General features: G+C 42.4%; 1 protein-coding gene across 2 annotated transcripts in view; it reads left to right on the top strand.

Annotated features, from left to right (window-relative positions):
- The window catches only part of prkcz (protein kinase C, zeta), a 159,069-nt gene that overhangs the window by 89,061 nt on the left and 53,261 nt on the right, over nucleotides 1-16,747 (top strand). For both annotated transcript variants that reach the window (XM_041856855.2, XM_041856856.2), the window contains 3 exons: nucleotides 3,635-3,720; nucleotides 13,659-13,790; nucleotides 15,030-15,120. In XM_041856855.2, the coding sequence (XP_041712789.1) occupies nucleotides 3,635-3,720; nucleotides 13,659-13,790; nucleotides 15,030-15,120 (309 nt within the window). The remainder of the gene's footprint in view (nucleotides 1-3,634; nucleotides 3,721-13,658; nucleotides 13,791-15,029; nucleotides 15,121-16,747) is intronic.

Raw genomic sequence — 16,747 nt, 5'->3', positions numbered from 1 at the left:
AGCCACTCCTTCGTTGCCCGGGCGGTGTGTTTGGGATCATTGTCATGCTGAAAGACCCAGCCACGTTTCATCTTCAATGCCCTTGCTGATGGAAGGAGGTTTTCACTCAAAATCTCACGATACATGGCCCCATTCATTCTTTCCTTTACACGGATCAGTCGTCCTGGTCCCTTTGCAGAAAAACAGCCCCAAAGCATGATGTTTCCACCCCCATGCTTTCACAGTAGGTATGGTGTTCTTTGGATGCAACTCAGCATTCTTTGTCCTCCAAACACGACGAGTTGAGTTTTTACCAAAAAGTTCTATTTTGGTTTCATCTGACCATATGACATTCTCCCAATCCTCTTCTGGATCATCCAAATGCACTCTAGCAAACTTCAGACGGGCCTGGACATGTACTGGCTTAAGCAGGGGGACATGTCTGGCACTGCAGGATTTGAGTCCCTGGCGGCGTAGTGTGTTACTGATGGTAGGCTTTGTTACTTTGGTCCCAGCTCTCTGCAGGTCATTCACTAGGTCCCCCCGTGTGGTTCTGGGATTTTTGCTCACCGTTCTTGTGATCATTTTGACCCCACGGGGTGAGATCTTGCGTGGAGCCCCAGATCGAGGGAGATTATCAGTGGTCTTGTATGTCTTCCATTTCCTAATAATTGCTCCCACAGTTGATTTATTCAAACCAAGCTATTGCAGATTCAGTCTTCCCAGCCTGGTGCAGGTCTACAATTTTGTTTCTGGTGTCCTTTGGCAGCTCTTTGGTCTTGGCCATAGTGGAGTTTGGAGTGTGACTGTTTGAGGTTGTGGACAGGTGTCTTTTATACTGATAACAAGATCAAACAGGTGCCATTAATACAGGTAACGAGTGGAGGACAGAGGAGCCTCTTAAAGAAGAAGTTACAGGTCTGTGAGAGCCAGAAATCTTGCTTGTTTTTAGGTGACCAAATACTTATTTTCCACCATAATTTGCAAATAAATTCATAAAAAATCCTACAATGTGATTTTCTGGATTTTCTTTTCTCAATTTGTCTGTCATAGTTGACGTGTACCTATGATGAAAATTACAGGCCTCTCTCATCTTTTTAAGTGGGAGAACTTGCACAATTGGTGGCTGACTAAATACTTTTTTTCCCCACTGTATAAGGCATCCAAATCTCACAGTTTGGGCAACCACAGCTCATGATGTCATTTTTTTATTTTTTTTATTTAACCAGGTAAGCCAGTTGAGAACAAGTTCTCATTTACAACTGCGACCTGGCCAAGATAAAGCAAAGCAGTGCGATAAAAACAACAACAACACAAAGTTACATATGGGATAAACAAAAAAAACGTAGTCAAAAACACAATAGAAAATCTATATACAGTGTGTGCAAATGTAGTAAGTTATGGAGGTAAGGCGATAAATAGGCCATAGTGCAAAAATAATTACAATTTAGTATTATGTAGGCATATGAGTTGTTTTAGGGGCGATTTGCTTTCAGATTGACTTTTTATTCGTAGACATGGTACGCTAACCACAGCTGGCATCTGGCGAGGTTGGGGTTGCCATGGCAACAGAGGCAAAGGGAGCGGAGGATGCTGTCTGCCGCACCCATCCACCAGACCAGTGAACCAGTAAGGATGCATGGTGAGACTAGACGAGTAGAGAGAGGGAGGGAGGGAGGGAGAGAGGGAGAAAGTGTGCTTTTTGTGTGTGTGTGTGTGTGTGGGAGGGAGGGAGGGAGGGAGGGAGAAAGCGTGTTGTTTGAGAGAGAGAGAGAGAGAGAGAGAGAGAGAGAGAGAGAGAGAGAGAGAGAGAGAGAGAGAGAGAGAGAGAGAGAGAACAGAGAGAGAGAGAGAGAGAGAGAGAGAGAGACAGAGACAGAGACAGAGACAGAGACAGAGACACAGAGAAGAGAGAGAGAGAGAGAGAGAGAGCGCTTGTTCGTGTGTGAGTGAGAGGGAGGAGAGAGCCCAGAGGAAGTGTGTGAGAGGGAGAGAAAGAAAGAGTGTGCTTGTTCAACACCCGTATTAGTATGATTCCCCCAAACAGATTAGTATACCCAATTCAACTCATGCTGGGATATGACTTCAGGGAAACTGTCAACACATGCAAACTGTCAATTTCATGTAACAACATCCTGTTGCTGGAAATGAGTGTCACAGTGAATCATATTTGACATCATCATTACGTCTGACATCATTATCATCATAATTTATAGCTGAATTAGCTATTCTCCTCAGCTCGGCAGTTTAGTGAACTGTTGTTGAGTTGTACCGACAGTACAGAACATTGCATTTCATAAAATATTTGATCATATCTATTTATATGCGTTTTAATCATCTTATCATCTCATGGTTGTCAATGAGCAAAAATATTTGCATTTGATATTGACATTTTAAGATTTATCATATTTCTGTGAAGCATATTATTTCATTAATTTGCCTGATATTTGTTTAAGGAGATTGAAGAAGGGAGCATGATTCACTCTATGAATTTCCTTTTTAGTACAATACTTGGATCTATTAATAATATTATGCGGAACAAATACCACTTAGTCTTATATTATGTTTTGTATATATATCACTGATAATAATCTGGCAGGTGTATTTCGTTTTGGAAATAAAAATAGTACACCTATCATTAGGATCCTTGATAAAACACATTGGGTCCATATTCACAAAGCATGTCAGAGTAGAAGTGCTGGTCAGGTCCCCTTTGTCTGTCTAATCTCATTCATTATGATCTAAACATCTAAACTGATCATAGATCAGCACTCCTACTCTGAGACGTTTGCTACATAGTGCTAAATCCTTGTGCTAAGTCTGTTGATACAGTGTTGTTTATTATGCAGTATTATACAGTGTATTAATAGACAGCTCAGAAGGTATAAATAGCAGCCTGCACCTTTACATTCCCATCAGGATTCAAGACATTACTGAGAAATTAATAAGACCAGGACCTCAAGGGAGAGAGGAGGGACAGAATGAAATGGAGGTACAGAGGGACGAAGGAGAGAGAGGGAGGAAGGAAGGGAGGGAGGAAGGAAGGAAGGAAGGAAGGAAGGAAGGAAGGAAGGAAGGTTGAGAAGGTTCAACAGAGGACGGCGGGGGGAGAGATTGTGTGGGAGAGAGGGAGGGTAGGATGGAGAGAAAGGGAGGGAGGGAGGGAAGCACTGAGAGAATGTGTGTGAGCATGCGTGTCTCTCTTTGTATGACTACTCACTCGCCCCTGTGTGATTTTGGAGGACTTTGCACTGCTCCATCCACCTCTACCTTCTCCATCCCTCTCTCCACCTCTCCATCCCTCTCTCCACCTCTCCATCCCTCTCTCCACCTCTCCATCCCTCTCTCCACCTCTCCATCCCTCTCTCCACCTCTCCATCCCTCTCTCCACCTCTCCATCCCTCTCTCCACCTCTCCATCCCTCTCTCCACCTCTCCATCCCTCTCTCCACCTCTCCATCCCTCTCTCCACCTCTCCATCCCTCTCTCCACCTCTCCATCCCTCTCTCCACCTCTCCATCCCTCTCTCCACCTCTCCATCCCTCTCTCCACCTCTCCATCCCTCTCTCCACCTCTCCATCCCTCTCTCCACCTCTCCATCCCTCTCTCGCTCCCTGCCATGCAGCTACTGTACAACCGTTTCCTCTCTCTCCTAGAATCGATCTACCGCCGCGGGGCCAGAAGATGGAGGAAGCTCTACCGAGTCAACGGACACCTCTTCCAGGCCAAGCGCTTTAACAGGGTGAGTAGTAGTGTCACATTCTGCCTCCCCGACACATGCAGTTCCCCCTCTAGCACTTCACTTCCAGTTTAGAGATAATTTGCACAGCCATTGGTAGGTTTGTTAATAGTGTAATGATTCTCAACCTGTTTAACGCTACCATTGAAGATGATTAAAAATATATATATATATTGGTGATATTGACTTGGTTTTTGGACAAAGATGCTAAAGTTAGCATTTGGTGACAGCAGCCAGGTAAACAAAACCAAAGCATGGATTGCTGTTCTCCTTGACCAAAACCTGCTTTCAGGGCAAGGAAACTAAAATGTGATTTAGTAATTTGGGTGAACTATCCATTTAATAAAACAGTCACTTAAGAATTTGATGAGAACAGACCTTGTTGGTATTTTTGAAAGAAGGCGTGAAAGTGTTAACAATCCTCTACTACTACTACTACTGTACAGAGTAGTACAGCTAGTACAGTTCATTCATTCACAAACATGTAGTGGTTCAATAATACATGACTGATAATCAAGTCACTGCCACAGCTGCAGCTGTCTGGATATGCATTATTCAAGATGGCTGCTGATGGTGGCCTATTTAACGGGTTGCCTTGTTTTGGCCTACATTTCCCCCCAACTACCCCTCCAGTCAATCCCCCCACTTGCTTAAAGTAACTGTCCAGTGTTTCCAGAGATCTATGAAATATGACCAATAAATAATTATAATATGAGTCAAATAGTTTTCCTTCCAGAAAATGGTAATTAAGTATGTTAAAAAGCAGCTTTTCTGTGTTGGAATAGTGTGGGCGTACCCCAACAACAGAATGGTGTGGGTGTATACCGGTCATAAAAAATATTCATGCGAGTAGATTGGCCATCATCCTCTATGAGGAAATAGCAAGTATTTCTGAAGCTGTCTGCTTGAGATACAAGTTTGAGGTGGGTTTTCTCTGTGTTTTTTCTCCAATTTATGCTTTGGCCACAAATATGAGTATAAGATGAGTCAACAACATTATTTTGGTATGAGTTAACCGAATATTAACTTTTAAAAGAGAGATTTTCACTGGACAGTTAGTTTAAGGTTAGAGACAGAAAGTGTATCTGTCTGCATGTTGTGGCAATCTAGCTGTAATGCTTTAATTCACTGCCAGTGTTAGTGTCCAATCTGGCTTGAAGACGACCCTAGGAGTCAGGGGCAGGGCTGGTGTGCTTGAAGATATTACCAAAATACAGGATAGACGGGGGTTAATAACAGTGCTAAGGGGGTAATAACGTCTCCCTTGGGTGCTGTTGTCTACTGGTGGACGTCTAGACCAGACTGAGAGCTCTGATCTGCCAACTCAGCACTGTACTGTAGTCTCCTCATTCCAATAGACCTCCATTAGGCAGCCCATCTCCCTCGCTGATGCACTGGAAGAGACTGAATGTTATGTTGGAGCCATGGTTATTTGCTTAGACATTAGACTGGTGTAGTTTTGGAAGACGTTCTATTTTTATAAACTTCTATAATCTGTCCTGTATTTCCTCTATGTACAATAATTTGTCAGCCATGTTATTGTGGCTACATCAAATGTTGGCTACCCAAATTGCTTGTCTAAGGTTGATAGCTGTGTCACTATGATGTCACCTGTGTGCCACTATGTGCACGATCGTTGCCAAGGCACATGGTTTTACAGTAAGTCTTGGTTGGTGCAGTCTTTCTCCAACGTGTCTCCTCTACATGCCTCTCACCATCCCTCCTTCACTCTATCATCCCTCTATCATCCCTCCTTCACTCTATCATCCCTCTATCATCCCTCCTTCACTCTATCATCCCTCTATCATCCCTCCTTCACTCTATCATCCCTCCTTCACTCTATCATCCCTCTATCATCCCTCCTTCACTCTATCATCCCTCTATCATCCCTCATTCACTCTATCATCCCTCTATCATCCCTCCTTCACTCTATCATCCCTCTTTCTATCCCACTCCTCTATACAGTATAAACAAGTCATCTAGCAGAAGTAGGTCAGGTTTCTCCTCTCCACCCTATTCTTTTCCCATCTCTCTTCATCCCTCCCTCTCTCAACTGCTCTCTCTCCCTCCCTCTCTCAATCCCTCACACCACCCATCCCTCTCTTTATCCCTCTCCCTTGCTGTCCCTCTCTTCTCTCTCTCTCTCCATTCCTCTCTCCATTTCCATCTTACCCCCCCCTCCCCCATCTCCATCTCTTCCCTCTGTTGTACAGGAGAAAGATGCTTTGTGAATGCCTACCATTAGACATAATGGGGTGCCTTTAGTAGCTGTGGTGCAGGTAATGTATCAGAATGTTGTATTCCTGCCATTAGAGTTCTTAGCTATGAGCTAGCGCTCCATTAGGGAGATGACTGACTGGAGCTACTGTCTAGTTTGTAGCTTCTTTAGCACGCTGTGGATATAGAACGCAGCTGACTTACAGAAGGGGTGTCCACTTGTTGCGGTCAATAGCACAAAGTAGATTTTTGTTGCATTGTTAGCAACCTTTTATGTGTGAACATGAGCAAAACACAACTGAATATCCCATGTAAATATCCCAGACTGGGATGGCTATATAATGTCTGTTATCTAACAGAGCAGTGGGGAATTTGTCTCTGTGAGGTTGATTTCACCACTATGACTCAGGGCCAACCGCATGCCGAGCTAATGCACTTTAAATAGGGCTCGTTCCACATTGCTTCCCTAGTGCTCTCCTAGCGCTTAGCAGCATTATGGCCCAGCAAAGGCCAGCCAGTGGGAAGAGATGTATTAACCATTTTGGAGCTGACAGTGAGCTGGCTCATACAGGAGCTGCATCCCAAATGGCACCCTATCCACCCCCCTAGATACTTGCTGGGATAATTTACTGTCCCATCAGGGAAGAACAGACGAGAGTAGTAGTAGTAGTGACCACTTGGGGTATATGTTTCAGCATGCTGGCTGAGAGAAGGCCAAGTCCTGAACTGTGTGGAGAGGATGATTTAAACTCCAGGCTTTTAGGAACTGATTCACTCACTGATTCCCTCCTTACCTAACAGTAAGTGCTTTAAAGGCCCAGTGCAGTTCAAAATGTGTATTTGCACACTTTGAGGTCGAAATAACACTCTAAAATTGTGAAAATGATGATAATGCCCGTTTTGTGTAAGAGCTGTTTGAAAAATAAATCCTGGAATTTCAGTCTGTTCAGGTGGGTTGGTGTTTTTTGGCCTGCCGCATTACGACACCCGGCGGCCTGCATATCTCCTCCTACTGCTGCTGGTCCCGCCCGGTCAAATTGGTACTCCTCATGTTGACATAAACAGGATAGGTATGTAGGTAGTTATGCACGGCCAAAAGCAAGAGGTTGAGCAGTAGATGGCTGCAAAGCAGTAATTGAGTTGAATGCACCAATTTGTAAGTCGCTCTGGATAAGAGCGTCTGCTAAATGATGTAAATATAAATGTAATTGTTTATTTGCACTGTCTTCCATCAGAACAATCACTTCGTCTGATTTGGCATATGCACTACACACTTCCACAAGGTAGCTAGCTACAGTTACACTAGCCAGTGGATTTGCAGCTTTCAATCTTGTTAAGTTGCGTCAATTCAAATCTGGTATTAGGAACAAAAGAGGTCAATACACGTCTTCTAAAATAGACTAGTATTTTAATTAATGCAAACCACTTCAATGGTAAATATGATGTTCGTATATACGGGTCCACTGGAATACCACGCAGGGCACTCAGAGAACTGATCCATTGTTCTGAGTTCTTCTTCAAATACTCTGACAGAGATAGTTCCCGCTCACTGCTGGCCAATCAGAGTAGAGACTGAGCGTGGTTTAGACTTACTCAGCCAATCGTTGGCGCACAGGCTGGTCCCAGGCCCTTGGCGCTTTACCGTTGCACACTGTTGCCAGGCATAAGTTGTTATCATCACACCCTGTAGAGTCAGCACCTTTTTGCAGTACACATGTCCTTGAGTATGATGGTTTAACAAAGAGGCAGTGTGTATGTGTCTGTGAGAAATACAAGTCTGTCTCACCCTACTCCCTAACATTCCTCACATGAATCACAGCTTGTTATGTGAAACAATTTATAGCAGTACAGTACAAACCTTTTATGTTTAATCATTAATGCATTCTTTCTAAGCTAGTCATCACATCTAGATCCCCACAATCTCCATGAAGGTTCTGTCCCATACATCTTGCATCCGGCCGTGGCAGGCGGCAACCAGCAGTAACCTTTCAAGAAGTAAGTCTCTAGTTATTATTCTAGCTAACTATTATTATTAAAAGTAAAGGACATGATATTGTGGCGCTGCTGCTAGTTACTGACCTGACATTTATATTTACATATGTACCTGTAGCTAGCTACATAAAACGTAATGTCAGAATTGTAAAGGGGAAACGCTGCCCTAGGGCCTAGTAGGCAGACATTGCCTCCCACAATGTAAACAACGTTCTCGCATAGCCAGCTACACTTTTCTCCTATGTCTGTGATTCAGCTAGCTAAAGTTAGCTTGTAGGTAGCTAGTTATCTAACTTCGATGGCAATTAGCTAGGATTCTGACGTGACATTGAGCTTTCTGCAATTCTGACATTGCTTTATTATGTATAGGTACCTAAGTAAATGTATGTCACATCAATATATTGGGGTCGAAGCTACCTAGCTACTTTGCTAACTGGATCCCCACGGAAAGTGTAGGCTGGACGTTTTACAGTTTACATTGTGTGAGGCAACCTGACTTCCCCGCTGCGTTCCCCAAAGGGTTCGCCTGATTTGAAAATGGGTTCACGAGACAAGCTCTGAATAAAATAAAAATGTGCCTCTAAGTTCATAGAACAGTTCATAGAATGCGGTTGTGATAAACAGAGTGCTTTCTGTTTTTCTCCTGTAAATGTGGCTCTAACTTTTGAACGGTTGGAGCTACTGTATTATGACCCCATTCCTGAAAGCTAAGATTCTCAGGAACACGAGCTGCTCACAAGCTGTTCAGGGCTCATTAGAGCAGACAGGACCAGGCATAATCAGACTGGGGGGAAAAGCACCACTACACTTTGTGGTCCTCTGTAGCTCAGCTGGTAGAGCACGGCGCTTGTAACGCCAAGGTAGTGGGTTCGATCCCCGGGACCACCCATACACAAAAAAAATAAAATTATGCACGCATGACTGTAAGTCGCTTTGGATAAAAGCGTCTGCTAAATGGCATATTATTATTATCGAAAGCAATTGTTATTTTCTACACAGAAGATCATACACAATTATTGCCTGGTGATCTTCTTATCACTTCCCAATACCTTTCTGAATCATTTCAGTCACTTCAAACCATACTTCCTTCAGAATGAAATACTGTCAAAGTACTGTCAGACTGATTTATAATAACAGACTGTCATAGCCCCAAATAAAAAAGTTAATGTTGGCTGCTGATTGGGTTACCACTTACCAATAACTATTTTTATGTCACCACATTCTATAATCATAGGGTAAAGTGTAAGAGGGCAGTGAATATTCCGTTTTAATCTAGCAAATTATGGTATGGATATGAAAGTAGTTCAGATGTATTGCAGCTCATATTTTGTTTGTCTGTTCATTTCTTTCTGCAGACAAGCTCCCAAACCCATCCAGGATGTGTTCCCTTGGCATCTTGGAACTCCTGGTGGATGCAAAGGACTACGCAGGCTGTAGCACCACTCTGTTCCTATGGCCCAGATAGTCCCAGCCCCAACTGACAAAGCTCTTATAGGCCAGATACCTGTAATGAATACCAATTTCTTCTATTGGTAATACAGCCAATCACAGATAGACGAGTAGCCCCTGTCCATTGACAAATTCTACAAAGTCTGTCAAAGGGCATGGTTTAGCCACTACATGTACTGAGCATTAGTAAAATATAGACCCAAGATTGTTCTGCTATGGGCACAAAAGTTATATATATATTAGTTATTTTAGACCTTATAACCGAATTGTCAATGGGTAGGGGCTATGAGTCTATCTGTGATTGACGGTGTGACTATTTGAAGACACATTTGTAGTGTGTGTAGGGGCAGTGGTCACTAACCATTCTCCTGGAGATCTATTCCCCAGTAGATTTTCACCCCAACCATCACATATCACAACAGATTCCGCCAAACAAGTTATTGTTGGGAAGCTAAGTGTAATTGGGTGTGTGCAATACTGTCTTCCACCTTTCCTGTCACGGATGAGATTATAGTTGTGTATAGTAAAGTCAGTGTTCGAGAAAGCTGGTGATGACAATGTCAATAAAACCACTCCTTTTTTGTAATTCATACCATCAATGACTACTTTGTTGCTGCTCTATACCTGCTATCTGATTATGTTTAGTAAACACACTCTTACTTTCACCATGATCTGTTTTCCTCTCACAGGAACACCTTCCAGAGCTTGAGCACATGCAAAACAATAAGTTGAAAAGACACTTACATGCCGTGATTTAGACTTTCATCAGAACCTTGTTTACGATCTGTTTATTATGTTATGTAATAACTGACAAAATAATTTATGAAGAAAGACAACCTTTCATTGCAGTCTGGTTTCTTTATTCACTTTCAACAGCAGAAAACATTCAGAAATGTGTCATTCAAGAGTGTCTTCTCATTAGACATTTTTAAATAAGTTATAAATCCAGTATCATCAAAGTCTATTTTGTAAAATGATGAAATAAACTTTGAGATGATCCTAAAGATTATACCATATAGTCTGCCCTGTAGATAATCATGGCATTCTGCAATGAATAGACGGCAGACAGGGTATAGGCTAGGATGGTCCACCATGCAAACAGGCTGTTCTGGTCCTGCATCTTCTGTTGACCTATTGAAAACATAATAACAATGATATAGAAAATTAAGCATGCATTATGCATGCCTTTTGTTTTGATGACAAAATAAAGTAGCCTACTCACTTGTGGAAGTTCGTAGCTTTCAGGGTCCAGCTCCAGCTGACAGGTTGAATACCATGTGCCTTTGTTGTTGTTGAAGTGGTAAGGGGGTGGGCTCTAGATTATTCTTATCAGCCAATCAGGGCTATATGTAAATGTTTGAAATTTGTATCCCCACACCAGTACAGTCTGACTGAGCATTTCAGTGACCCAAGGAGGCTCAGGGAAATAATTTATAAAAAATAAACACACAGTGATTTATTAGACATAAAGAGATGATTTAAAATTGTAAATTAAAAAGACTGCATTAAGTGACTCCTAAATTGTGGTAAATCACAACTGTCCAAATTAAGCACGTTTCTAGTCAAGAAGACCAAATATGTTTGTTTTGTAGGCCTAACATCTTACGTTTTTAGTCCCTCAGTATTTCCTCCTTCCTAATCTACCTTTTGTTAGTGTCTTTGGAACATCGAACACAGCTAGTGAGTAAAAGAAGACTCTGAACATCTTGTGGCTCTTTTAAAGGACAAAGGGAATATGTTATGGCCCCTCGTGTATCCTCTGCTATTGAAATGCGCTCCCCAAAGTCTTGACGGGGAGCGTGGAAAGTCTGTTTTCAAAGTTTCTCACCTCACAACAAGCGCCTTAATTACTCCCTTGTCTGCGCTGAGCGGAGAGGGAAAACTGATTTTGTCTTGATTTATTTATGATTCGCCCAAACCTCTGCCACTCTCTTTCTCCCGCTCAAACGCTGTCTCTGCCTCAATCTCTCTCTCTCTCTCTTTCTGTCTCTCTATTGAGTCAGTTTGGGCTGGGGAGTGGTGGGGTACGGGTAGCTAAGCTTTGAAGTTCCTCTGCATTGTGTTTCCATGGCAACGACGCTTTTAACTTCAGAACTCATTGCACTGTGGTGCCACTCTTCTCAGACTGTTAGTAAACAACTGGCTCCCAATGTGTTTGTCAATATGCCTGTGGTAGACATAACGTCTACCACAGGCAAGTGTCCAGGTTCTGATGTGAACTGGATGACAGATGTTATAAGCTTAATAGCCTCTGGGCCAGACAAAACAGTGTGGGTTCGATTCCCACTGGGGCACCCATAAGAAAATGTATGCACACACTAAGTCGCTTTGGATAAAATTGGGAGACAGGGATTGTTATCAGTCTGAGTTACACTAACTAAAAGCGGCTGTTAAATGGCATATACAGTGGGGAAAAAAAGTATTTAGTCAGCCACCAATTGTGCAAGTTCTCCCACTTAAAAAGATGAGAGAGGCCTGTAATTTTCATCATAGGTACACGTCAACTATGACAGACAAATTGAGATTTTTTTTCTCCAGAAAATCACATTGTAGGATTTTTTATGAATTTATTTGCAAATTATGGTGGAAAATAAGTATTTGGTCACCTACAAACAAGCAAGATTTCTGGCTCTCACAGACCTGTAACTTCTTCTTTAAGAGGCTCCTCTGTCCTCCACTCGTTACCTGTATTAATGGCACCTGTTTGAACTTGTTATCAGTATAAAAGACACCTGTCCACAACCTCAAACAGTCACACTCCAAACTCCACTGTGGCCAAGACCAAAGAGCTGTCAAAGGACACCAGAAACAAAATTGTAGACCTGCACCAGGCTGGGAAGACTGAATCTGCAATAGGTAAGCAGCTTGGTTTGAAGAAATTATTAGGAAATGGAAGACATACAAGACCACTGATAATCTCCCTCGATCTGGGGCTCCATGCAAGATCTCACCCCGTGGGGTCAAAATGATCACAAGAACGGTGAGCAAAAATCCCAGAACCACACGGGGGGACCTAGTGAATGACCTGCAGAGAGCTGGGACCAAAGTAACAAAGCCTACCATCAGTAACACACTACGCCGCCAGGGACTCAAATCCTGCAGTGCCAGACGTGTCCCCCTGCTTAAGCCAGTACATGTCCAGGCCCGTCTGAAGTTTGCTAGAGTGCATTTGGATGATCCAGAAGAGGATTGGGAGAATGTCATATGGTCAGATGAAACCAAAATAGAACTTTTTGGTAAAAACTCAACTCGTCGTGTTTGGAGGACAAAGAATGCTGAGTTGCATCCAAAGAACACCATACCTACTGTGAAGCATGGGGGTGGAAACATCATTCTTTGGGGCTGTTTTTCTGCAAAGGGACCAGGACGACTGATCCGTGTAAAGGAAAGAATGAATGGGGCCATGTATCGTGAGATTTTGAGTGAAAACCTCCTTCCATCAGCAAGGGCATTGAAGATGAAACGTGGCTGGGTCTTTCAGCATGACAATGATCCCAAACACACCGCCCGGGCAACGAAGGAGTGGCTTCGTAAGAAGCATTTCAAGGTCCTGGAGTGGCCTAGCCAGTCTCCAGATCTCAACCCTCAACCCAAAATCTTTGGAGGGAGTTGAAAGTCTGTGTTGCCCAGCGACAGCCCCAAAACATCATTGCTCTAGAGGAGATCTGCATGGAGGAATGGGCCAAAATACCAGCAACAGTGTGTGAAAACCTTGTGAAGACTTACAGAAAACGTTTGACCTGTGTCATTGCCAACAAAGGGTATATAACAAAGTATTGAGAAACTTTTGTTATTGACCAAATACTTATTTTCCACCATAATTTGCAAGTAAATTCATAAAAAATCCTACAATGTGATTTCTGGAGAAAAAAAATCTCAGTTTGTCTGTCATAGTTGACGTGTACCTATGATGAAAATTACAGGCCTCTCTCATCTTTTTAAGTGGGAGAACTTGCACAATTGGTGGCTGACTAAATACTTTTTTTCCCCACTGTATACCTGTGAAATGTAAAGCCAATGGTAACAAAATTTGTTAATGTATTAGATTGCTTTGTCGGTTAGTTAAAGGGAAGACAAACATGCTCCCAGTTGATGTAAGATGCCGTATAGGCCTAACTCCACCACCCTGCATCTATCATTATCTCCTTCACGTGTCTGCCTTGCCTGTTGTCCATTGATTCTTGATCAATGACTGCGATAGTGTCAACCCATTGTCATGACCTCAGACTGATAGTTAGTGTAACAATCCCTGTCTCCCAATTGTCTCTGTCTGTCCCCAACAGAAAGCGTACTGTGGCCACTGCAGTGAAAGGATATGGGGGCTGGGGAGGCAGGGATACAAGTGTATCAACTGCAAACTACTGGTCCATAAGCGCTGTCACACACTTGTCCCTCTGACCTGCCAAAGGCATATGGTGAGTACCATAGATATAGAATCTCATGACGGATTGATCAGTACTCTGCCCAATCCGTCATGTTAAAACATGGAATGACATATTATTCATGAAGCCTTCATAAGCACTACATAGACACTTTACAAACGGCAGTGCAAACGGCATAATGGTGTGCTTATAAGGGATTTATAGAGCATTCACAGTCTTCATAAGCACTACATAGACACTTCACAAACTTCAGTGAATGTCTGAATGAATGGGGTGAACTGCTTTAGGGTGAAACTAAGTTTTGCATTTGAATTATTCAACTTTCTAGTAAAATAACAAGATAGATAGTCAATACATTCAATAATAAAATGGGGAATTATGCACAAATCTAAATTAAACATTACTATTTGAAGTACTGGTGTATATTTGTAACAGAGTGAATTCTGTTCTGCCCGAGCGTGAATCAAACTAGCAATTAACCCTTTTGCACGACACATATATAACTCAAAGCCAACCACCTTTGTCAACAGAGCAAGACTGGTCTGTCCTTTCATGAGAAACAGTTTGCTTAAGTTCTCAATATACTCCAGCTAACATGCTACGGGCGAGTTTCACATCCACTATCTTTAGATATAGGCTGCATCTAAAATGGCACCCTATTCCCTATGTAATGCACTACTTTTGACCCGAGCTGGGCCCTGTTCAAAAGAAGTGCACTATATAGGGAATAGGGTGCCATTTGGGATGCACCCATACTGTAGTGTACAGTATACTGAGACATCATGAGATTGATCTCTAGTGACAGACGGCTAACATACAGAATCAAAGGGGTCCTTGCTATCAGCCCATTTGGCATTTAGACTAAAGCAAACCCGGTGCCGAAAACCCAGGGCAATAGTCAACCAATGTCCAGTCTAGTAGATCTCTATGCTGCTGTTTCCTTTCATTTAATCTGACGATGCTCTATCCACAAACATTTTGATCCTATTTGAAATGGCACCTGGGATTTCCCTGTTGATTAGATAGCGAGGTGATCTTCATGGTTAGAACCACATAAAATTAGTTATAAGTGCTTTGTTTGCGAGACATATCCAGACTTCTCAACTTCTGTGGTCTTTTGTTGAAAAGATACATCTATGTGCCTAAGATGTTTATCAACATGGTACACCTCTTAAAATAAATACCCTTCTTCCCAGTGTTTCCAAGGATCTAGTCATGATTTGTTTGATACTCTTTGGCAGCCTCAAAACCATGTGTGGCTTCTCTTGGCAGGATCCAGTCATGCCATCACAGGAGCCCCCTTTAGATGAGAAGAGTGAAGAGGTGGACCTCCTCCCTGAAGACACAGAGGATACAGATGGAAGTAAGTTCCTATAAAACAAATTATATATATTTTTTCAATATAGACTTAAAGATGCAGTACGTCATGTCAGAAGCTAGCAGATTCATTTCTTACCAACAACCGCTGCAAATTCCAATAAAACTACATCACGTTTTAAAGTTCACTTTCCTTGCTTACAGTTTTGTGGGTCAGAGTGCAGTATTTATTTAGTTTCATAGCACAAACGTTTGTTAGCATGTTTCTCACACTGGCTTTAGCCATGGAGGGAGCAGGCCTACGCCAGCAAGTGCAGGGGGGTTGCCTAGCAACACATGCCTCGGAGGGAGTCAACGTCTGGATTACGCAACAAATTCCCATGATTTGTGAATCGGTTCAGACAGAACAGCTAGCGCGACAGCTAAAATGGCTTTGAAAACATAAGATTTCAGCTAATAGGGAGAAGTATCTAACCAAATAACTACATTATGGCATTCACTAATCATAAACTATTTACATATAATACACATTTTGGTACATTTGTGAACAAAATTCTTACTTACTCAACCTTTAAAATGTGAAGTAGACAAGTAAGATATCTTGTGGTCTTAGTCTTGAGACAACTCAAGACCACATAAATGCAGCCTTGGTCTCATGGTCTTGATGCAGTGGGTCTAGGTCTGGGCCTGTATGCCAAAAAGCTTCTCAGAGTAGGAGTGCTGATCTTTCTTATTCATTATGAAAGGGCAAAACTGAACCTAGATCAGCACTCCTACCATGAGACACTGAATACTTCAAATGCTTTAAAGGCACTATTCAATGAAAACCAATAACCAGATTGGAACTTTCTCCCACACAGCGAGAGAGCATGTTTGAATCAGTATGCCATTGTTGTTTATAGACTGGACAGAAAGTTCTGTTTGTATGTGCTATTCTGCACAGCGCAATTTTTAAAGTGTGCGATTTTTACACCCAGTTGTTTCTGCCAGAAGCAGCACCTTGAACAAGATGCACTGCTGTGCACAGGGCCTTCACTTGTTTGTGTGCAGTGGTTCTCTATGAGGGTTAGTGTGAAGGTTGAACACCCAGTAGGTGGTCACTCATAATAATAATCCCTCTCATCCAGCAGCAGACTAGACAGTAGGTTGTAAAGTACAATATAGTCCAGTACAGTATAGTACAACACAGTGGCGGTCAGTGCCATTTAAGCACATATTCGTTTTTTCATGAGCAGGCCTTAATTCTATTACAGCATATTGGATGACTGTCATTCATATTCCATTCACCCAGTTCAATGTAACAGCGATAGGTTTAGGCTACTACATGATGCTCAAATGTTCCCTATACCCATCATGAGGTTGCTACGACCTAGCCTATGAATGAAAGATTACAATGTAGGTGCACACAGGTAGAGAGAACATCTTGAGGTGACAGACAGTGACACATGGATAGACAGTGACACATTATATACCGCCTTGCACACTCTTGCCTGCATCTAGCTAAAATAGGGTGTAATCATTAGTCCAACAGTTGCAAACAAGAGTTTCTATTGGACAAATCCAGGTTTGTTCATCCCGCTTTGTTCCGTTTGCTTCTGTTTAAGAATTTTTTTTCAACAGAATTGGCGGAATGAATACACCCCTGATCAAGCGTAAACACAGTATACTTTCAT

This window comes from Coregonus clupeaformis, chromosome 30 (assembly GCF_020615455.1).
Source record: "Coregonus clupeaformis isolate EN_2021a chromosome 30, ASM2061545v1, whole genome shotgun sequence".
NCBI classification, from domain to species: domain Eukaryota; kingdom Metazoa; phylum Chordata; class Actinopteri; order Salmoniformes; family Salmonidae; genus Coregonus; species Coregonus clupeaformis.
This window is presented reverse-complemented; position numbering and strand designations above follow the sequence as displayed.